Here is a 22,932-nt window from a genome sequence, read left to right as displayed (position 1 = left end):
CAGATGGTTTTGGCGGGAGGGGCGCCTGCGATGAGGGAGTGGTTGGCGTGGATGCAGCTGTGTGCGAGGATTGTGGATTTGGGGGGGGCTTAGGAAGGTGGTGGTTTGTTGTTGTCCTGGGAAGGGGGTGCGGTGTGATGAGGTGGTTGTGGGGTTGGAGAGGATGGGGAGGGTTTGATGGAGGAGTATTGTAGGAGGATTACTAGGTGGTATTGTGTAGATAGTGGTGCGGGTTTATTTTGGTGTTAGAAGCAAGTAGTAAGCCATGTTATATCATGTTTCGTGTTGATCCTAGCTGGGTATATACATGACGGGTTAGATGTTTCCTCCTCGCTCCTGGAGGAACTTGTAGTATTTCGGAGCACATTTCCTCCTCCATTTCTTGCCCCACACGTAGACGGCCATTCCGGCTGCTAGTGAGATGATCACACAGATTCCGTAGAAGAGGAAGAGCCAGCCGGGGCCGGTGGCTTCGTAGAACGGTTGTGTGGTCTCGGAGATGATGAAGTTGATGATGGAGCTGCAGATGGCGAGGATCACGACGATTTCACCCCCAACTCCGGGGAAGCACTCCATAGCATACGCGGTTGCCTGTAGAAGTGGTAAGTTTTGATATATAAAATGGTCGATTAACGTACTGTTGATGTTGCAGCAACCTGCTGGGCAATCATCGCTCCAATTCCCACCGTAATTGTCATCCAGTGGGCACCCTCCTGCGCTCCCCAGCCGTAAAGCTCATATCCTACTGCCGAATAGATGAAGCAAGGCGTCAGAGCCCAGAGACGCATCTCAGGCTCCTTGACACCGTCATTGCGACGAGCGAGGTAAATGACAATCTTATCACCCATTACACTAGTGAGGTAGCCAATAATACTGCCCACCAGAGCAGACAGATATGCAAGGCCAGTCTGACCATCAGTGAAGTTATACGGCGCGCCAGTGAGAATCTCGGAGATGGTCTTGTTGGTAACGATGCCAGAGGTGCAGCCAAAGGCGAAGATGATACCAGCCTGGACGATATGTTAGCTTCTGTTGCAAGCAATTGTATGTGGGTCAAGGGATAGTACAATAATGATGTTGGGGAAAGCCAGCAGGAAGAATGGTCGTTTGAAGTAAGACCAATATGTGGTTTTATCCTGCGGGTAATATACCCAAAGTCGCAGTTTCTCTTTGAACGTCCGTTTGGGAAATTCAGACGGCGCTGGAATGATGTCACTGGCTGATCCCTCATTCACACTCGCATTATCGACCGTGGCGGGATCCTTCTTGTCCAGAGAGGCTGTTTCGGTCGCATCAATCGGGTTCTTTAGCTTGGCCTCGGCTGTAGGCAAGCTCTGCGCAGGGTTGAATAGGAACCGGGGAAACAACGTCTCCTCATACGTGAAGAAGAAGATAATGATCAAAATTCCTTCTCCAATGGAGACCACCCACTGAGCCCAGCGCCAGCCCGGTCCATCAGCAATGTATCCTCCTGAGACCAGACCAATGATGGAGCCTAGCTGTTGGGCAAAGATGTAGAAACCCAGCATGCGACCGCGCTGATGGTCAAAGAAGAGGTCGAATACTGCGAGCTGGATAACAGCTTCGTAGGCGGATGTCCCAAGACCATTGACGATGTTGCATCCATACCATTCACCCGCAGTATGAAAAGCACCCATCCAGATGGAAGATCCAATGCAAAGGAGTAAGGTTGCGAGGAAACAAAAGCGACGACCAATCTTCATAGCCGCTGGGATCCAGAAAATATTCACCAGACCCAGCATGAGATAATTCAGTGCTCCGCCACCGTTCATGATGGTCATGGTGGACCCAGTCATTTCCACGATTGTCGAGTAAGCATCACCGGTGTTGTTCTCGGCAAAGGAAAAGATACAGGCATATGCAGAGACAAGGAGAAGGTGCCAGTATTTCTTGAAGTCGGACCAGTTGAGAGGATCGCCCTCACAGGCCGTGGGAGGGGGCAACAGGATGATGTCGGAGCTGTCATGAGGAACGTTCTGATCGTGTCGAACATCGATCAGCAGCTCAGTGCCAGGGACGTCAAGGTCCCTATCTTTGAAGATAGGCATGGTTATGGCAGCACCGGAGAAAGACTTGAAGCTCTGTGGATTGGGAAGTCTTCATCCCGACGGCTGCCTCTCCCTTTATAGGAGGAGGGGAATGCATTAGAGGCATTGCAACGGTTTGCGACTATCACGATCCGGGGTTCGATAAGCTTCGTATGATATTAGCCAATGTTACCCCAGGTTTGTAGCGATATCGCTATCGGGATAATTATCGAAGTGTGGAGGCAAAAGTAGAGGGCAGACAAGACGGGCGGCAGGTCCAAGCGAAGCAGGAAAGTTGGAGGATGGAGCTTAGTCGGACGCTAATCGGCTGCTAAACATCGCGACGCTCATGCTTGACTCACGCCATTGTACCATGTCGCTATCAACTCCCAATGTGATTTGCTTACGCCTCGACCTTCCATTGCCTTGTGGCCAGGGTCGATATGAGATTAGCCGTCGATGGCAACTTGATAAGCTTGGCCTTCCCCTCCCATCTGCATCATTGCATTAGCAAACCGAAATCCCCCGTGGCCACAAAATGCGCGCCGATCACTCTTCAGAGCATCCATCACTCTCCATTCTCATTCGCATTAAGTCCGCTTCCCCGATAGACGTACCCATGCTTCACGCTCCCATCCTTATCATCGGGGCTGGCAGCTGGGGAGCGTCCACCGCCCTTCATTTGGCCCGACGGGGTTATACCAATGTCACTGTCTTAGATGCGTATCATCAGCCATCCGCCATTTCGGCGGGCAATGACGTGAACAAGATAGTCTCCTTCAGTGAGTGTGGAATGCCCGTGTACCTGGGATGTAGCTAACCGAAGCGAAGCGGACCCTCCCGCCGAGGACGACCCCAACTTCGTCAACAAGACCTTTTTTGCCGCACTTACTAGGGGCTTTCAGCACGACCCGGTGTTCAAGCCACATTTCCACAATGTTGGGAACATCACTTCAGCTTTCTCCCCGGGCGGTCTCAAGCATATTGGACGGCGCGACCGCGGGGGCGACATAGTGGAGCTCAATGACCCGGAGGACTTCCGGAAGGCATTTCCCTCGGGTATTTTGACGGGTCCCCTGCCAGGTTGGAAAGGATATTGGAAGAAGACAGGCGCTGGGTGGGTGCATGCTCGGAATGCACTCGTATCAGCCATCACCGAAGCCAAAAGGCTTGGAGTCACCTTCATTGGAGGCGACCCCGAGGGAAGAGTTGTCCGTTTACTATTTTCGTCCGACACTGAACCCCGGGATATTGTAGGGGCCGAAACAGCAGATGGGAAGCAACACTTTACTTCCAAGGTCATTCTAGCTGCTGGTGCAAATGCGGACCAGTTTCTTGATTTCAAGAAACAACTTCGGCCAACTGCCTGGACCCTGGCTCATATTCGCATGTCACCAGAGGAAGCCAAGGCATATCGCAACCTACCGGTCCTCTTCAATGCCGATCAGGGCTTCTTCATAGAACCAGATGAAGAAAAGCACGAGCTCAAGATCTGTGACGAACATCCAGGATACTGTAACTGGATTGTTGGCTCAGATGGCGAACGACGAAGCGTTCCCTTTGCACGTCATCAGATCCCCGTTGAGTCGGCTGAGCGAATCCGCGGTCTCCTGAGAGCAACGATGCCCCAGTTGGCGGAGAGACCTTTCTCATTCGCCCGGATATGTTGGTGCGCCGACACGGTCGACCGAAACTTCCTTATAGATTATCATCCTGATCATCCATCCTTACTGCTTGCAGTTGGGGCATCCGGTCGCGGATTCGCCCATATTCCCTCGATCGGTGGTTTTATTGCTGACCGGCTCGAAGGGAAGATGGACCCGAGGGTTGCAGCTGCGGTTCGTTGGAGACCTGAGCAAGCTGTGAATCGGGATTGGGATGATACGCAAAACAGGTTTGGAGGAGAGTATAGGGTGATGGACTTTCAGAAGGTGAAGGAGTGGACAAATATCCAAGAGTCATAACGGCTTGGTAGTTCCAAGAATGAGCACTGCATAAGTATGACTGACACAAGGTGATTTGTAAAGCTTTGCGTCCTCAATCGTTCAGTATTATGAAATCTAGATTGATGTCTTTCCTAGTGGTAGCTATGCTGGTCATTCGGAGAGTGTCAGATATATATTCAGCGGATTCAACATAGCGCTGACTTTCTCACGAGTTAATAGACAATCAGCTAATTCAACCATTAAAGTGATGTGGATGAGTACACTTGATCATCCTTCCTGCGTACCTAGCAAAGCAACAATGGATGATGATATAAGTAGACCTGTACATTTGAAGAGAAGAGTTACAACAAGCAATGACAATTGGAACCGATCGATTGTAGATGCCTTAACCAACAGGAACCGACCAATGATCGGCGGTGCAGCCGATCTCTTCCCGATCCAGCCAGATCGTGGCGGTGCAAACTGTGGCACCAACGGGGTGCCTTCACATGTGACCTGTCTTGTGCAGTGATATCATCGCTTGACTCGCTCGGTGAGCTGTCTTTCAACGACTCTCGAGCTCAGAGTGGCTATGAATTGCAGAAAGAGCAAATATCCTACGTTGAACAGCTCCCAGCGTGTACAGTTTACTTATATTGATCGTGCACCGGAACCGGTGGGTCTCGAAATCGCTATATATCTGGGGTAAGTTCACCGTCCTTTGTTCAGGCCGCCATATCGCAATGTGAAGAACGGCTCCTTTATCCGCTGGATTACTTCTTGTCGAACCTTCACTAAACATAAGAGGAAGTATATAGGCTTTATATACCATTATCGATTAAGCGTGGAGCGAGATAGCCATGCAGCAATTCACCCAGTGGAAGAACTGGAGACGCCCGTCCCAACGTCAACCGCATGAGCCGGTTTTAACAACCGAAGATGAAGCATTTCTACGAGAGATAACCTCTGACCCGGCAAAGCAAGGGCCGATATCGCCTACCATCGGAAATGATACCCCTCTATCGCCCGTTTCTCCCGTACCCACAGATACTTTTGATACTACCCAATCACCAGTGTCACCGGCAGAGGAGTTTGGAAAGGAACTAGGGGAGGAAGAACGGAAGATTAGAGAGAAGACAGAGCGCTCTCAGAGTGTTTCTCAAGGCTCCAAAGCTGAGAGCTCTACACAGAAGAAGAGGCCCTGGAGCTGGATCCGGCGGAAGAGCACGGTTGACAAGAAGGTAGCTATGACACCGCCACTAAAGTATCTGCACAAATAGCTGACTGTTATTTGATGACTAGGGTAGCGAAAGCGCGAGCGAAGCAGCTCCCGCACCAAGTGCCTCAAGTGATGCACAGCCCGCTGAAGCTAAAGAAGACGATGAAGCGAAACAAGAAGCAGAAGATATGACGGAAATCCTCGAGCGCCTCAACCTGGCGGCCGAAAACAACCGCGTATTCTCGATAAGTGACGAAACACGGGAACTCCTTCGTAAATTCACATTGATCTTCAGGGACTTGGTCAATGGTGTTCCGACTGCGTATCATGATCTTGAGATGCTCCTCAAGAACGGCAACAAGCAACTGCAAAGCACTTACTCGAATCTCCCGAAGTTCCTCCAGAGCCTGATCGAGAAGCTTCCTGAAAAATGGACTGAGACACTGGCCCCCGAAGTTCTCGCGGCTGCCACTGAGAAGGCCAGTAAAAGTGGCATCAACGTGGACAATGTAGGCAAGGCGGCGGCCGCCGCCAACAAGATGGGCCTTAAGGTTCCCAGCCTGAAAGAACTAGTAGGGAAGCCAGCAGCGCTTGTAGGGATGTTACGATCCATCATGGCATTCTTACGGGCTAGATTCCCCGCAGTGTTGGGTATGAATGTACTCTGGTCAATGGCATTGTTTAGTAAGTTGCGCCCTGACACGACTAGGATGAATCGGGAGTCACTAATGTTCACTAGTTCTTTTGTTTGTCCTCTGGTATTGCCATAAACGGGGCCGCGAGGTTCGCCTCGAAAATGAGCGTCTTGTCACAGAAGAGGAGATTGGTAAACTGAATGACGAGTCACCTGAAGGGAAGATCCGCAATACTGAGACGTTGACGACCACGGCACCCCGAGGAGCTTCCGCGGCGGATATCCGCCAAGGAGTAAAGGAGGTGCAACAAGCACGAGAAGCCGCCACGACTACGAACGATGCCAAGGACAAGGAGAATGAACCTAAAGATGATATTTCTACCAGGCCAAAACGATCCAAGTCAATTTTATCAATCTGGCCTAGGTCGGACCCAAAATCGACACCGGCAGAACCGAAAATTGAACCCTACCCAGGTACCTGAACAGGGTACTGTTGTCACTTTTGGAGAGGCGCATTTTGCTTTTTTAACGTCATTTTGATACCTTTTTGTTGTCTTTAATCCCATGATCTACTGTTATGAATTCCATGTCTTTCGGCCACTTGTCCTCTGGAACTGAATGAAAACATCACTTAGCCTATCCCAAACATCACGCGGACCCATGGTTGAAGAGCGGACCGGGCAAGTTGCGGGCAGACTGGGTGGCAACATCCATCTCAGATACTTCATCATCATTTTCTTCTAACCGGGCCCCCTTCTGGAAGTTCTGCCGTCTAGCCGCCCTTTCCGGGATAATGCTGCGACCCGCAGGAGCTTAGACCGGACGTAGAAAATCACTCGAATCACCAGCGACCAAGTATCTCCCTACAATAATATTAAAGTCCCCCTGCACATGTATTGAACACTACTACTATCTCAGCTGTGCTGGACGACGACTAGCTTTGCTGTTGCTTTGCCAGACGGAAAATCGACGAGACTGCGGGGTGCAGCCACCCCAGCCAATCAGACAGCCAAAAGTAGCCACGCATTGACCAATGGGGTCTGCAACGGGCGCCGATCTCTTGAGTAATCAGAACCCACTTAACATCCTGCTCGACGTGGACTAGCTGTATGAAATGGTATTACTGTGACCATACAATAGTGGGCAATTGCAAACATCATCATCATTCAATATCCACTATCGCCCATTTCCCCCCAATCTTGATAACGATAACTAACTGGGTCGGGTTCAACTAGAATCTTGGAAGAATGGAATGGAAGGCCACGTTCCCCCCTCTCCCCCCTCTTCTTTTGCCCCTTAGTACATAGTAGTGGATTGTTGATTAGTTAGTTGACAATGGGGGATTTTTTGTATCACTGGCGCAATGCACATAAATTTGGACTAATATGGAGCAATGAGTGATGATGTTACTATGTGTAAGTAATAACGAAAAAAGAAACTTTACTTACAGTAGGTTCTTCCCCCTCTCACCTGCTGCTACTGCTGCTGCTGCTGCTGCTTATCAGCCCATTTCCCGCTGCACAGTTCATCCACTTACATTAAAGCAATATAACCAACTTATTATTAATAGCCGCCAGCACTTCAACATGTGGCAGAAGAACCTGCTAAACTTGCACCAAGTACCTCCGTAAGCAACAACAATGATAATTAGCAGTCGTAGTTGAATCGAGTTGCTGGCTGGCTGGCCAGCCCCGTAGTAGGGTGTTTCTCGATACATCCAACCGGCTGAGTTTCCAGTAGTTGCAGCGGCGGCAAGCCAGCTGTCCCTTTACCGCTTGTTTAGAGCCAATTACAACATGCATGCATCATGTATGAATGCCAAAGGCATCGCTACTAGTCCACCCATCCATCATTCACAATTCATGCCTGAGTGTTCTTGTCCCTCTTTCGCAAGCCAACGAGGTAATGGAACATGAGACTAATGTACCTGTCTCGAAGAAGTGGTGTGGTGCTTTGCATTCATTCTAGATCATCATTGTCTGTTGCTCTGCGCTCGGGGACCTGGGTGCTTTTTGTGGGTTGATCTTTTGTCATTGTAATTATGAATGTTTTGTGGAGGGGTACCGGTTGAAGGTGTGGTGCAATTTCTGATTCCTATTATTGAAAGGTAGCCGAATTCCGCACTTTTGATATACGGAATATACGGAGGAATATTCAAGGCAAAACAAACCAGCAATAGTAGCGCCAAATTCACGGCTAGCCGAAACTACTTACCTATCTTGCCTTGGATAGAGTAGGGGGTTGTACACAGTATGGTAGTAGTGCCCAGCCCAGTCCGTTCGGGATGATGCCGAAAATGTCACGGACCTCCTGGGATTATTGATGCGGTGGCTTTTTTGTCTTTCCACTTTGAACTATTTTAGTCGATCCGGTCGGCGATTAGTACTATCACGTGTGCCATTATATGTTCCCGATTACCTTCCTACGGAGTCAGTCTGGATGGGTTATGTCTGTGAAAAGAGGTAGTATGTATACAGGATGGGCATCACGGATACTGTAAATAGCCCATCTCTGCAAATTGGTAAAGGTGGTACGGCAATCTCGGAGATTTAGCCGCTGCGTTGTTGGTCTAATTGACGCTCGAGACTCCTATGTTGTGCTGTTCATTGAACTTATCATGCCTTGATCTTCTGGTGGATATCTGGTCTGCTGCAACTTGATGCATCCGCCCAAGGCTGGAGGTCTAGGCTGAGCCGCGGATACCGAGGCTCTGTCGCATATCCGTGCGCCTGGATACCCATGCTAAAGGATCAGGATTCTGTGTCTGCAGTTTCCTGGGAACAATTGATGCTTGCAGATAAGGGTCCTGTTGAGGATGATTGTAAAAGTAGACTAGAACTTGAAACCGAGGAATTGAGTTGACCGTGTTATGTTCAGCGGCTATACTTCGTACTGACTGTAAGTATGACTGACAGCTGGCTTAGTAATTTGACAGAATAGGCGGTAGCCATGACTTAGAGAAATCACTTATGCTTAGTGATGTATACTCTAAGACAGACCAATTCGTGTGGTAGAGAGTCACCAACGTAAGGAATCGATCAACGTGCCCATTGCAGTCTACTGTGAGCAGCAAGGAAGACCCCGAGAATGAACAAAACAGCGAGGCAGCACCTTTTCCTCCCCATGAGCGGACTAGTCCATATCGGGTAAGGCATAGCCGCCAGTGCCGGGCTTGGCCAATCCGAGTGGTGGGATTGACCTCATCCGGTAAGGTGGCCCATCAAGGCCAGCCATCCGGGTCCATCCATGTCATCCTCCCTTACTCCCGACCTCCTGAGAGAGGAGTGCAGGCCATCCGGCAGCCAACTCGTGTTTCCTGCGTCTAGATGCACGCTCGATGAATCATACCTATGAGTGCAGTGCATTCGATGAATCATGGACCAGTTGATCTAGCCGACACAGTGACGGCCATTATCAAGATGATGTGAGAAGATGTCACCGTGCAGAGGGCACGGTTCAGAAAGTTGTCCTCCCTTCCTTTAGCGGCAGGAATTTGGCTTGTGAGATTTGCTTATTCTCCCCTTTCTTACAGTATGGCCCGCTTTGCATGCCACAACTTTCGGAAAAAGAAGGCCCCTCATTCTTTATCAGAGGCTCGGGTGCGATCTGCGTTCTTGCCTGCATGCCTGTGATCTAACAGATTGCCTTTACTTACATACTGTACAAGTCTGTAAAAATGTATGCTAGTGGTGGAACAGAGGGGGTGATACGTAGGGATGCTGCATCGGTTCGCCATATGGTTATGTTTCAACCCTGGGTAGGTGTTCGATTCATCTCGAGTTTCCGAACATAACGCTCGTCTGGAGGCGAATAGATGCCTCCAACTCGGAGGAGTAGTGAGTCACCGATGCTTCAATCCTCGGGTGACTCCGTCGCCAGCGTTGTTCATGATTTGTCCGGTGATTTAGTACTAGGCAGGCGGAACAGCGGGCCAAGTCATAGATGGCAAGCAGAAACTTAGTAGTGGGATTCCTTCCTGGCCACAAGGCGCTGTTCATTTTCCAATTTGCCGTCTCCGTCCCCATAATAGTATCCCTTTCAATGGAAAAGACCCGTCGACGCCATCTGCAGTTTCAGGTACCCAACGAAGAAAGACTACCCAAGTGCTTCAGGATCGTCTTCGTTCGACAACCGGGACGTGCCGGAGTGCATGCCGTAGTCCATTCCGAGACAGTATGCTATAGATAGTCACCATTTAGTACTAGATAGTGACAAAGTAGTACGTAGTAGTACTAAGTGAAAGGAGGTAAGAGTCTGCCAGGCGGAAATTACTTCTTCTGTTGCCTCCTTTGGACAGGCCGTGACTAAGTGGTACTAAACCGGTCATATCATTGTCGCCTTCTATTCGAGGCTGTTACAAGTCCCCCGCGAATGATTGGCTTCTACTGCAGAGACCAGCTGGGGTGGATTGCAGGCAAAAAAAGAATAAAAATGGAAAAAAGAAAAAAAGATGCGGTGAACACTTGCCCGCCAATGGGCGTGACTGTTTTTGTGGTTCCTGACCAATCATGACCCCGCAGACTGCGACCGGCCGAGGCGGGCTCCACCCTGACTGGAAAATTTGGCCCGCCCCAGGCAATCCAAGGCCGTTCCGTCCTGTAACCTGCTCGTCACGGTACGACGGCGTACGGATAGATGATCTTCTCCCCTGCTGTCTTTTCCCTCCTCCTTCCTACCCTCTATTCCACCCCTCATCTTCCTTCTGCCACTCTCGTCGCAGAATCTTCTCACCACACCTTCTATCCAACCTTCAAAAGACCCTCTTCTTCTCCTTCTATACTATCCAGATATCGTCAAGGGTTCCGTGCCAGGATGGCTTTCGCTGAGCTGTAGATTCCTCGCTGGGGGGCACGGCTGCCTTTTCCATGCTCCCCAGTCCAGCAGCTCCGAGTAATCTCCAATTGACTTGACGATTATCTGTTCCTCTTTCGACGCAACAACAGGCAAGCGTCGGAATTGCCCCTCAGTACATTTACAGGAGAAGCACTTTTGACGTCCCCTTCTGGACGGTGAGGTGCTTTTGCGGTCTACGAAAAGTCTTTGCTATCGTCCCTTTTTTTCTGCCCTCCCCTTCCCTCTATCCGATCACCACCCCTACCGATATACCCCCCCTCATCCCGATCTCTCTCACGCTGTCTATAACATCGATCACGATATCCTTTCCTTCCTCTACGCCATTACGAAATAACGTTCCGAAAAACTCCTACCTTACGATATCGGTCCCTGAACCTGTCTTCTCAAGTCGCTGACGCAATCGATTCATTGCAGCGGGTTGTACGGGTAGCAAACTTTGTCGAACCAACAAGTGCTACCTAACCTTTGTCGGTCCCAATTCAACTTAGAGACCTCTCCCAAAGAAGCAATATAACAATACCTATTGTTGACGATATAATGGCGCCAACAACAAACTCCCCGAAGCGGTCACCCCAGGGTGTCGCAAAGGCTACCCATCACAACCCCGCGGGTCGTTCCCCGAGAACGTCCAATAAAGCTGTCTCCCTTGGTTCTTTGAATGCTGATCGGAAGCGAAGAGCGGCCTCCGTATCGAGTGTGTCATCCGTCTCATCCATTGGCGAACTCAGCGACGATGCAAATGACTCCGAGGATGATGATGCAGATGACGAGGAAGAACAGCCAGCTGTTCGTGCCCCGTCTTATGGTCGCCGTGACAGGGCCCATAAGACGGGCGTGAAACAGAAGAAGACAAAGAAGATGAAATTCTCCGACGATGATGGCTACGATGGTCAACGGAGTAGCGATGATAACAATGATTCTGACGAAAGCTCTGATGATGTCTATGCCGCTGTGGACTACATCAGCGATGGCTCAGATGATGAGGAACAGGATGTAGAGAAACTGGAAGAGTTGTTGATTGTGGAGTCTGAAAATGAAAACCCCGTTGGCGGTATCCTAGCTCCCGGCGCTGATGTTTGGGCCGGTCCCAATGTTTTCGACGATCATATGATCCTGTCGGGTGCGTCCTTCTTTGATGAAGAACAGCTTTATACTGCCATGGAAGCCTTCGGGGAGACCGACATGGCTAGCGAGACTGCTATTGAGACCCCGGTGCCGCGCCGGGTGCACTTCCAGGAAGACTCGGACTCCTCGTCTGATAGTGATTCCCATACCGAGGATGAGATCCCCAGTGATTTCCTCCAACAAGATAGTCTCGATCCTCAGTTGCGTCGCATGATCGACAATGATAATGAAAATTTATCCCGCCGCCGGCGTCAGTCTGAGGAGATGTATGCCGAGTCAGACTACGGGCATTCCAATATTTATCACGTGGAATCCGATGCCATCTCCGAGGGCTCGGAGTCAAGCGGCTATGAAAGTATGCATGAAGCTGGTCAACCCCGCACATTCCACTTGCTGACACGTTTGAAGCCGATGATGGCGAGACTACAGATGAAGATCTTCCCCCTCCTGCCACCATCACGCATCCTAGATCTATCCTGCGTCGGGATTCTTCGGCCTCGCTGGCGCCCACAGGTGATGAGAAGAGCGAAACCACTTCTCGTCGGCGAGGACCGATTATGGGGACATTTGTCGCCGACCCTCATAAGCCTGTTGCACTTGTCGACTGCACTGGCAAGCACCTCGTGATCATCCCTGCCTATGCCTCCTCTCGCCATGATTGGCTTGAATCTGCCACGAACAGCGCCTGCAATACTGCTCATAACAGTCCACGGGCTACTACCATGCATCTTATTGACGAAAGCGATACGGACGCCCTCGCATCGCCCAACCATGCAGATCTGAGCCCCATGCTTGCATCAAGTGCTAATCTTATGATGACTGCCCTCGGTAATGATATTGCTCCAGGCGGTCAGGTAATGGGCCCCCCTGAGGCGTTCTATCCATCCCGTGACTTTGCTATCGATAGCTCTTTCGAGGACGACGATGAAGATGATCCGGAGTCGGCTTTGAATGTCGAAGACTTCATTGACTTCGGTGATGGGTCATCTGATGACGAGATGGATAAGGCGTTCGACGAAGAAGCGCTGATGTCGCCAATGACTGCTCGGCCCCTACAACTCGGCACGGGCACACCGACCCCTAATCGCGGTGCCGACTCCCAGCAGGCCAGCAGTGCGGAACGATTCCTAAACCACCTGGACCGTGGCATCGTTACCGCGTTCCGCCGGAATCACAACCGCTACCAAGCACTGTTGCGTCTCCCACAGCATCGGGAGTTTATGCCGGCCAATTCGCCTTCTCGCCCTGCTAGCGTCTTCAGACATGCACGCCATGCAGACCAACGCACCCCCACGCGCAAGCGCAAAGCTAGTGGGTACAACGGCGGGGAAGCGGTCCGACGAAAGCTGATGGACGCCCACCGCCACACCCAGCTTCCTTTCTAAACTACGATTTGACACTGCGCGATACCCTGATATCTCTGATTTGAGGCGAACATAGCGTGCCTGGATTTCCACCAATTCCGAGGACATATTGAACATTTGTATATGGATTTAGAGTCTGTGTTTCTAGCATAGACGGTGATGTGTTTGTTACATCGGGAATGTGGGTTGGTTGATCCAGCCCCGTTCTCCACCATCGGCGGGTGTTCTGCATGGCTTCTCTCCCACAGAATTAGGTCTTCTTTCTCTTCTTACTCTTGTGGTCGGAAAGACGGGGGATATCTCATGGCCAAAAGTTCGAGTTTGATGACATTTGATTTCTGGAGTTGATGAAAGGATATACCTTGTGTTACGAAGACCTTTTGCTTTTCTTTGTTCTACCTTGATTTCCTCCGTTTGATGACATGTATGTAGTGCTACGGCGTCTTAAGCACACGGAAATGCAAATATGAAAGTATTTCAAGCAATCGACTAGTAACGTAGGCTTTTTAAGATTTCCAGGTAGTATCGAGTAACTATAGCCTCTAGGCAGCCATCAGGCCATCAAGCCATTGGCGATGGCTTTGCCCTTCCCTCTTGCAAGTAATACTTGTCTCAGTGCTCAACCCAAAGGAAATGAAGCAATACCACCCTATGCAAGCCATAACAAGGGTCAGGAGTAAACGAAACCCCTCAAGGTCCCTAACGCAATGGTCAGACAGAGCCATTGTGCGACGCGCCAGGGGTAAAGTAGTAATTCTCTCGTCATCGCTTTGTACACGAGCGTTTAGCAGGTTGCACAACCACCTCCTGTGGAGACAAGCCAGTTGAAGTCCGAACCAATCAATCCTATGCGAGCGCATAAATCAGATCGTACAGCATATATGCATGCATGCTCTATCACAATGCTCACATCACAAACCCCAAACCCAAACGCAGACTTGCATGGTATTTTAGTGGAATGTGGAGGCGGTGGCCCAGGCTCTGAAGGGTTGGATTCCGAGGTGGTATTCTGGCGCTGGGGTTCCCTAGGTCACCTATGTAGTTAGTCTACGTCAATTAGAGTCTACATGGCTGTCAATCCCTTGATTTCTTCCATCAGCTATCTTGCTGTGGCGTGGCGGTGTTTGTAGTCGGGGAACTTGGATTGAAGCCTCGGCGGTTACCTGGTGAATGGGAATGCGTGCTGCCCTCAACTTCTCTCTAGTACGCTGTAGATCGGTTGAAGTTTGTTCTCTTTCTGATTCGGATTGGGGTAAACTGGGCTCTTCCAGTGTCGTAAGATTATTATTAGAATGGGAACCGAATGGATAATCTTGGCAGTTGGTAAAGGAGTGATGAATGTGAGAGGGGAAGATGTTGTTGGGGCACTGACTGGTCAGGTTTCAGCGCGAGACGCCGGGTTAACTTTACCCTCTCACTCACTGCACACAAGCGAGCTTTTAGGTGTTGAAGATCGGAGATGCCGCTTTGAGAGGATCGTGCAGAATAAACTTCTTCTGTGTGTCTGATGTGATATGAATGGATAGAATTGGACCCTGGCTGGACATTTGACGTGGAGAAGAGACATTGGCGCCGTTTAGGGTCTCATTTGGGAGGTGGGACAGTGTGTCTGTCAGTGACAGACACATGATCGATCCCTTCTTGCTTGGCTTCCCCTCTCTTCTTCCCTTCTACCCTTTTCGTCCTGGATGAATGGGTCCTGTCTACTGCTTGTTGGGCGTATCCATTCATGATCCTCATGTCTGATTATTGCTGGCGCATTCGTCGCCAGATGGAGTCAGGAATAGTAAGTCGATGAATGTCTTGTTGCCATGGATTTAGGTAGAGGCTTGTATGCTGTCAGACTGCCAGGCAACGAACAGCCACCAACGCCCCATAGTCCCCTCTTTCACCCACAAAATAAAGGGTTCTTCATCATCTCCCCTTATGGGCCGATACATCTCTTGGGCTGAGCCAAATGCCAGCCTTTGTGGCTCCTGATTGGCGATGAACTCGCGCTTCTGTCAGGGTCTTTCACCCTGTTCCTGCACTAGCGGCACACCCGGCGCCTCTGGATTGGATTGGTGGTTGTAACACCGACTGTGCAGCCATTGACATCTGGCTGGTTGGAGCGTGAATGCTCAATGGGCTGTCTTACTTGCACTTTCAGTCTAACCTGGTGAACGGCAATTGCCGTCATGGCTGTGTTAGGCACACAGCCTTTCGCCATCCCGGTGTTGGTACTTTTAAGGGTCCATCGCCCTCCCTGGTAACAGAATGCTTTGCTGCTCTGATTTCCCCCTGAAGCTGTTTCTTGTTGTTGTTATTGTGTTATTGTTTGTTTGCCCAAGTGGCTTGACACTAGACACTCGTTCATCTACTATCACTCGTTGGCTTGTTCTTATTTCTTGTCGTCTTCTTTATAAGTCTCCTCTTCCGCAACTGGGTGACTTTGAAACCAATCGACAATCTGCATCTCATTCGACATTCTTTACACTCCTTCGACTACTACTAAGCCCTATTCAATATGAGGGCCATAGTTCCTCTTTACCTAATTTCGGTCGCCCTTTGGCCGCTTGCAGCTCTTGCTCATCCCAAGGGCTTGGTGAGTGTGCTCTTACTCTTGTACATGACTTCATACAAGGCTAATATACATAGTGGTGGGGAACCGATGAATGCTATCCCAGTCCTGGAAAGGCCGACAATGATTGTTCCCAGGATCAGCAAACTGGATTTGACTGGTCCGGGCTGGCTGTCGGCTCCTTCTCAGCCTATGCCGGGTTTGAGTTCTCAGGCTTCTCCTTGAAAGAGAGCTTTGGCGCTTCCTCCAGTGTAAGCATTGCACCTCTCTTGAGTTGGTCCGTAACTAATGGTTACAGGGAAAATGCATCGTTGGAAAACTCTCCAAGGAAAGATCTTCGGGTCTCAAGATGTCTTCCGGTAAAGGCCAGAAGGGATTCTCTGTCAGCAGGTTTCGTCTCGCCACATCCAAGGAAGCTGACGTCCACATTATCTATAACATGCCTGATGGATCATCCTGCAATGATGTTGTCTCCTGCTCTCCGGGCGGGACAGATGTTACCAATGATCAGTGTGGTGGTTCTGTTTCAGTGAGCTTCAGGCTTGAGGAGGATATTGAGATCGAGACCTGCGATTTGGGTATTTATGAGGTCGAATTCGATTGCTCGCCGAGCCAGGACACCGATACCTCTAGTACCACTGTGCTGCCATCCTCGACCAAGTCAAGTGGCTCCTCAACTCCCCTGATCCTGATGCCACCCTCGTCGCCCGCAGCTACTACAACTTCTGCCCCGACACCAGTCAGGATGACTACATCTACTGTTTACTCGACGAAGGAGGTGACAATCACAAGCTGCGCACCCACTGTGACGAATTGTCCTGCAAACTCGGTCACAGTGGTCACATCTACGATTGCGGTCTCGACTACTGTATGCCCGGTTACTGAAACTTCTGGGGCTTCTCCGGCAGCGAGTACGTCGGTGAGTACGTCGGCAGGACACCATACCAGCAATCCGATGGTTACGACGTCGATCAGTGTTCCATCCGGCAGCTCTCCTGTCGAGTCCACCTCATCCCATTCGAGCCCGGTCCCTACTAGCCCTGCTGTGTCTACTGCTCCTGCTGCATCAGGGCATGGCTCTTCAGCTCCTGCTGTTGACAAGACCACCGTCGTTACATATGTGACAGTGACCACTTGCCCAGTGACATCCACTGGCTCTGCAGGCGGCTCACTCACCACGTCAGTTGGCACAACCGTCTCTACTGTTACGCTGACCTCGACGTCGACCATCTGCACCAAGTGCATTGCTCCGACTTCTGTAGCACCTATCTCGTCTGGCCCTGTCTCGGCCCCTGAGAGGACTACGACCGTTGTCACTTATGAGACTGTGACTACCTGCCCTGTGACCAACGTTGTTACCTCAAGTGGTGTTCCTATCACCTCGGTTACCAGCACAGTCTCAACCATGACCGTGACCTCAGTGACCACTATCACACCTACCTCGGTCGTCTCCAGTTCTGCTCACGGTCCAACCGGCGTCGCTCCCATTTCCTCTGGACCGGTCTCCGTCCCTGAGAGCACGACAACTGTGGTTACATATGAGACCCTTACTACATGTCCAGTGACCACTGTAGTGACCTCGAGCGGAAAGCCGGTGACTTCAGTCACTAGTACCATCTCAACAGTGATATTGACCTCGGTGTCCACATACTGCCCCAAGTGTACCGCCGGCCCGACATCTGTTGGCCCTGTCACTACTGCGCCTGAGAGCACAACAACTATTGTGACCTGGGAGACCTTGACCACATGTCCTGTGACTTCAGTCGTGACCTCAAGTGGCAAGGCCATCACTTCCGTTACTAGCACTGTCTCCACCATCACCATGACAGCAACGTCTACAATTGCAAACACAGTTGTACCCACGGGCAAGTCCCCAGCCACCAGCACCGGTGCCAGCGGTGTCTCGACGCCCGCCCCATCCGCACCGTGCCCCAACGTGGTGCCCAAGTGCATCAACACCTGGATGAACCTGCTTCCCAAGTGCAGCTCCAACAGCGATATCAGCTGCTACTGCCCATCGGACGATTTCACCAAGAAGGTCATTTCCTGCATACAAGCCTGGGGAGCTTCCCAAGCCGAAGTCCAGGCTGCTCTATCCTATTTCACCGGTATCTGCGCCGCCTATGTACCGCAAAACCCAGGCATCGTGACGGTCATCCCAACTTCGATCACCCTCGGCGCTGGCGCCACTGGTGCCGCTCCAGTCACTGGTACAGCAGTCCACTCAGTCACCGGTGGTGTCGCACCGACCACCAAACCAGCCACTGCTGCACCTGTCGCGTCCACCGTCGTCACCTACTCTACCTGGACCGTGACCGTGCCTAAGGTCGTATTTACGACCGCCTCAGGAAGCGCCCAGACAACCGTGGGCCTTGTGCCAGGCGGTCCAACTGGCGTCTCGGCAAGTTCAAGCCGTATTCCCAACCCCTGGGCTTCCTCGACTCTCGCTACCTTCTCCGGCCGGCCAACAACGTCTCCTTCACCTAGCCACACACCGGTGCTGTCCAACAAAGCGTCTAAGGAGAAGAACTCTTCAGGATGGTGGTGGACTATCGCCGTCGCTGCTCTTTTGGGCATTTACTAATCGTAGTCAGGGAATGATATGAGGGGAGTGAACAGATTGGAGTTGTAAATTGCGATGATATGTCATCGTCCCGGTGTATTTGAAGGACCTTTGCTTTGCTTGTAAACAACCAGGTTGCTTGCTACATTATGTTATTTAATTGCTGTGCCTGATACTTGAACCCATGTAATATAGTAGGGAGTTGCAGATAGTAGATGTACTACATCTGATAGCCACATAGCCAGCCGCACCAGCCACATTCCGAGTCCCGTGCCCGTCACGTATAACTCCATCTTCCCTTTTTACATACTATTTCCCATCCCTCCACAGCGTCTTCGTAAACAACCCATTCTTGATTTATTATATTGCACAACTACCGAAGTATGTTTGCTCCACGAAAACATTTCTCAAGAACCATGTCATCCCTCGCACCTGGAACTACTCTCCAAGGCACCTCTTGGAACTACCGAATACTCAACCCCGTAGTGGGAGATAGCACACATACCTCGACAGTCTATAAAGCTGAGATTATCCCGCGTGAGAATACACGACACGCTCCCCAAGCTCCCAAAAGGTCCGCTGTGCTACATCATGAATCTCAACCTCGCCCAGCACTAACTATACCATACCCAGGGCTCTGATAAAAGCATCCCCACCCGACGCCGTAACCGCACTAGAGAACATGAAGCGTGAGCGACAAGCCTATCGTCTTCCCGGTGTCATCTCTTCAGCGTGCTTCCGAAGGATGTACGACGAGATTAACAGTAGCACTATCGCCCTGGAATGGCTGGACACCACTCTTGCAGAGGTGAAATACCAGCCTAGCATGCGTATCTACTCACTCGTCGTGGCCGTCATGAGAGCAGCTTTGACTAGTTGTGTCGTACTGGAAGGCTACGGATGTGTGAACACAGGTATAGAAGATCCTAGTCTATAAGGATCTGACATCTGCTAATTCCCCTACCTAACCTGTCGCAGACTTAAAGCCCGCAAACATCCTGCTCTCTGGTATTGAAACCGGCTATGTAACAGCTAAAGTGGGAGACTTGGGACTTGGTGAATACCCGCAAGACCAACCAACCCAAGTCCTCTTATTGTAACTACTAATAGATAGACTCTAGTAGTGCCATCTGGCAGTCTTCTCAACGCACAACCATATGCGATGCGCGCTCCGGAAGTCTTCCTAGGGCACGCATGCGCGGAGCCATCCCAGGTCTGGGCAGTTGCCGCGATGCTGCTTTGCTGGGTAAATCCGGGGGTACTGGGCGTGTGGGATAGTCCGCATCCATTTATTAATGACGCTTGGTGCATGGCGAAAATAAAGCGATTATTCCCTCATTGGAAGATCCCGCACCCTGACTATGTGGAGGGTCATTCGCTGAAAGCTGCGCTAGATGCTGCTGATAGTTTTAGTGAGGAGGTGTCGGAGCTGCAAGCAATCTCACCGTTGTGTGAGGAATTACGAAAGGTGGATATGCCGCGGCAATTTAGGGATCTTCTGCGATTGATGCTGGTGGTTGATCCGGTTCAGAGGCACTCTGCCTCGTCTGTGTTAGCGTCGGAGGAGTTTAAAGCGTTGGAAGAGCTTGTGGGTATGTGAATTGGATGGGCTGGGGAGGACTTCACATGGAGTGATATTCTCATTCTTTCTAGATGTAGTCCCATTGTCAGTTATTTTATAGACATTGCTTGATGTATTTATGTTTACTAGTTTTCGCTCCTGTAATTGATTATTTGTTCTTATAATATAGTCGACATCAATGTCATGTCCATACTTCGTCAATACTATCTACCACCACCACCACCATTCCTGTGCTCTGTAACATTTTAACCCGAACATCCGTCACTAAGGGCTGGTTGTCCTCACAAAACTATATTCAAATAATGTTATTGGATAGGGGGGTAACCAATTTATTACTGTTATGCAATTGCTTCTGTAGTGGCTGTGCAGGTAGGTAGGGTTGCATTGTAGCGTAAATGGTACTCACGGGATGCATGCACTTAAGCACTTCATATCGAGCCACCCCACTAGTATATATGCCACTGAATATACTAGTTCATGATATTAAATGATATATCTCAGTAGAGAGTATGGATTTTAAGTATCGTGCGGTAGACGAGTGTGTATTATGTTTAGTTGTGGTGTATAGCTAGGTCTGCACCTAACTATGAACTAAGTAATCACTTACAAATAATTGCTGTCAGTGCTGACCAGTTAGATAGTTCACCAAGTAACCACCAAACACCTCTACAGTTATTCAAGGGTAAGCCCCGGCGGGGCACAGTTGAGAGGGATAATAAACACGTCCAGCGAGCATGTACAGTCCACATCATACCTTCCCTACTGACTATCAAACCTACTGACTACTTACTTACTGCCTACCTCATTCGTGTCATATCCAATGAAGCAAGCAGGGCAAAATCTATCACCAGTCAACGCCGTCCCAGGACAAAATCCAGTCCGAAGCAAAGCAATATAGACGCAGAGCGGAATCACAAGACTCAGAGAGAAGTATACTACTACTGGCTGACTCTAGTAAACATTCCGGGTCAGAGATTTCAAGGTGAAGAGAGATCACTGATGAGAAAAGGAAAAAGAAAAAGAAAAAAGGTATGACAGGAGATTCTTGCTCCGTCCAAACAAATGCCACCATACAAGCAGGCAGCCAATGTCAATTAATCCCAACGCCCGTCAAAGTGGTATTTGTTAAGTACTCCCGCTACCAATCCTGTTTGCACCTACCCCGGTTAGCCAGTTTCATGGCTAGCCTTAAACGCCTGTGGTATTGTTGGTTCCGCAAATAGAGGCTACATGGCTAGCCCGTTTTGGTTTTTTTCGTTGAACGCTCGTTGCTTGTTACGTCGCCGTTGTCCTTCCTTAACGGATACAGATGCATGCCCATTTCGGTGGGAAAGTCGGGGTGCAGCATATTGAACCGGTTAGGGTCCTGCGGCACCCCGTCCACGTCTGAGGGGATTGTCTCAACTAAGAGCTGAACGAGCGTGCGATCCACGAATCCCGCAGGCTTGTTATGCAACCGGTCGATGCGCGCCCAGTCGTCATCGACTTCCTCGTTCATCAGAGGAGGCAAGGGAGGCGCGCCACTGTTGCTTGAACGCGCGTGATAGTTGGCCAAGATATTGTACGGGAGACTAGGACGTACAGCGGGCTTATCTGACAGCTCCGCCAGCGCGTTCAAAGCGTGATTTCCATGCCCCCGCGTGGACCGCGTGGCGTGGAAGTTCTGACTGGCTGTGCGAGCCATATCGGCCGCAGGAGTGCCATTGTCCTCGGCACCCGTCCCGTCCACCCCCGAACCATCGTCGGCATCGGTGTTGTTACCGTTTGTAGCCGCTCCAGACGGCTGGTCCGCACGCTTGGACGTCGAAAAGAAGTGGACTGTCGCAATGTGTGCAGCATTGGCATGAGCACCAAGCTCCCTCTCCGTAAAGAGAGAATTGATGGAGTAGGACGGCGCTTGCTGCTGCTGGGCCGCCTGGGCCTTGGCGCGCTCGGCGGGGTTGGTCTCGCGCACAGGCGAGCCCACATCCTCATCGGCCGCCTTTCTCTTGCGCTTATTGAAATGCTCCGACATGATCCCATTGCCGAGCTCGTCCAAATCGACGCGGTGGCGGGTGTGACGAGTCTTGCGGTTTCCGTGAATCCCACCCGGACTGGCAGGGTTGGTAATGCTGAACTGATTGGGGTGCAGAAGGAGGGCGTTGGTATCCGCCAGGTCCAACTGCTCTTTTTCTCGCATCAAGCGAGCCCTCTTGCCCGAAATCGTTTGAACAAGACGCTCCCGAAGGGTAAGCGACAAGTTATTATATTCTTCCTCCGCAAAATGGACCCGAAACGCATACTCCTGCTTGAACCGTTCGAGATTATGATTGTGACGATGCTGGAGAAGAGAATAAACATTAGCCCGCGAGCTCGACAGAAAAACAAAAGCAGTGCTAAGATGAACTCACCACCAACATAGCCAAATCCGCATCCTTCTCCGCCTTGACCTGATTGACCTCCTGCACGAACCGCGAATACCACATGCCGGCCAAACTCGCCATCTCCTTGGCGAACTTGCCCCCACCGACGGTATTCTCGATAAGGCGGGCAATATCCTCCGCCGAATCGGGGAGAGGGCCGGGCTCGTAAGGATCAGCATTGTTAATGAGGGTCATGTCGCATTGAAGAGCATGCAATTGTTGGCGGAACTGGGTATCTCTGTTTTGGCTGAACGAGGCCGTGAGGTCATGGAGGCGCTCCTGGAGCGCGCTGCGTCGTTTGTCCCGTTTCGACAGCGGCACGCTGGTCGGAGGACTAGTGGAGCGCCCTCGAGATTGTAGGTTATTTGCCATCATGGGCGCCCCGTTCCCGTGGACCGGGGATGTTGGGCCAGGAGAGTAGGCCATGAGCAAGAATGGTGGAGGTGCTAGAGCGAGAAAGAGAGAGAGGAGTGGAGGGCAAACACTGCGAAGAGTTGAGAAGGGCGATGAGAAGAAGGCTCAGTGGGAGAAGCAAAGCTGGGCTTGGCAGGAAACTGCTGCCGGAACAAGGCAGGGCAAGACCGAAAGGCTCGAAAGGCAGTCTGCATAAGCACGGAGATGACAAGCGACCAGGCAAATTCGAGGCGAAGAAAGAG

The 22,932-nt window shown here is 50.8% G+C and overlaps 8 protein-coding genes across 8 annotated transcripts; 5 read left to right on the top strand and 3 right to left on the bottom strand.

Annotated features, from left to right (window-relative positions):
- Positions 1-315: 315 nt before the first annotated feature.
- On the bottom strand, positions 316-2,069 carry BO87DRAFT_427464 (MFS transporter; the record flags this gene model as incomplete). The annotated part of the gene is made up of 3 exons (XM_025627406.1): positions 316-591; positions 639-1,010; positions 1,068-2,069. The coding sequence occupies 3 exons, from the start codon at positions 2,067-2,069 to the stop codon at positions 316-318; spliced, it is 1,650 nt and encodes a 549-aa protein (XP_025478391.1).
- A 380-nt stretch (positions 2,070-2,449) lies between these two features.
- BO87DRAFT_407961 (NAD(P)/FAD-dependent oxidoreductase) lies at positions 2,450-4,208 on the top strand. The gene is made up of 2 exons (XM_025626113.1): positions 2,450-2,830; positions 2,880-4,208. Exons 1-2 carry the CDS (start codon positions 2,587-2,589, stop codon positions 4,010-4,012), a joined length of 1,377 nt encoding a protein of 458 aa, XP_025478390.1. The 5' UTR covers positions 2,450-2,586; the 3' UTR covers positions 4,013-4,208.
- Positions 4,209-4,548: 340 nt separating this feature from the next.
- BO87DRAFT_377973 (uncharacterized protein) lies at positions 4,549-6,381 on the top strand. The gene is made up of 4 exons (XM_025623692.1): positions 4,549-4,678; positions 4,785-5,214; positions 5,276-5,876; positions 5,932-6,381. Exons 2-4 carry the CDS (start codon positions 4,834-4,836, stop codon positions 6,306-6,308), a joined length of 1,359 nt encoding a protein of 452 aa, XP_025478389.1. The 5' UTR covers positions 4,549-4,678; positions 4,785-4,833; the 3' UTR covers positions 6,309-6,381.
- A 3,405-nt stretch (positions 6,382-9,786) lies between these two features.
- BO87DRAFT_439841 (uncharacterized protein) lies at positions 9,787-10,938 on the bottom strand. Its single transcript, XM_025627943.1, has 3 exons — positions 10,340-10,938; positions 10,099-10,100; positions 9,787-10,004 (listed from the first exon to the last, which is right to left on the bottom strand). Exons 1-3 carry the CDS (start codon positions 10,519-10,521, stop codon positions 9,922-9,924), a joined length of 267 nt encoding a protein of 88 aa, XP_025478388.1. The 5' UTR covers positions 10,522-10,938; the 3' UTR covers positions 9,787-9,921.
- A 279-nt stretch (positions 10,939-11,217) lies between these two features.
- Positions 11,218-13,190, top strand: BO87DRAFT_312042 (uncharacterized protein; the record flags this gene model as incomplete). Its single annotated transcript, XM_025619567.1, has 2 exons — positions 11,218-12,160; positions 12,214-13,190. 2 exons carry the CDS (start codon positions 11,218-11,220, stop codon positions 13,188-13,190), a joined length of 1,920 nt encoding a protein of 639 aa, XP_025478387.1.
- Positions 13,191-15,675: 2,485 nt separating this feature from the next.
- BO87DRAFT_388090 (extracellular serine-threonine rich protein) lies at positions 15,676-18,313 on the top strand (the record flags this gene model as incomplete). Its single annotated transcript, XM_025624839.1, has 3 exons — positions 15,676-15,753; positions 15,807-15,980; positions 16,028-18,313. The coding sequence occupies 3 exons, from the start codon at positions 15,676-15,678 to the stop codon at positions 18,311-18,313; spliced, it is 2,538 nt and encodes an 845-aa protein (XP_025478386.1).
- A 318-nt stretch (positions 18,314-18,631) lies between these two features.
- Positions 18,632-19,903, top strand: BO87DRAFT_377969 (uncharacterized protein). Its single transcript, XM_025623691.1, has 4 exons — positions 18,632-18,866; positions 18,926-19,206; positions 19,271-19,348; positions 19,414-19,903. Exons 1-4 carry the CDS (start codon positions 18,709-18,711, stop codon positions 19,890-19,892), a joined length of 996 nt encoding a protein of 331 aa, XP_025478385.1. The 5' UTR covers positions 18,632-18,708; the 3' UTR covers positions 19,893-19,903.
- Positions 19,904-21,108: 1,205 nt separating this feature from the next.
- BO87DRAFT_311635 (Sds3 domain-containing protein) lies at positions 21,109-22,702 on the bottom strand (the record flags this gene model as incomplete). Its single annotated transcript, XM_025619553.1, has 2 exons — positions 21,109-22,194; positions 22,265-22,702. The coding sequence occupies 2 exons, from the start codon at positions 22,700-22,702 to the stop codon at positions 21,109-21,111; spliced, it is 1,524 nt and encodes a 507-aa protein (XP_025478384.1).
- Positions 22,703-22,932: the final 230 nt, after the last annotated feature.

Source organism: Aspergillus neoniger, assembly GCF_003184625.1.
Source record: "Aspergillus neoniger CBS 115656 unplaced genomic scaffold BO87scaffold_22, whole genome shotgun sequence".
NCBI classification, from domain to species: domain Eukaryota; kingdom Fungi; phylum Ascomycota; class Eurotiomycetes; order Eurotiales; family Aspergillaceae; genus Aspergillus; species Aspergillus neoniger.
This window is presented reverse-complemented; position numbering and strand designations above follow the sequence as displayed.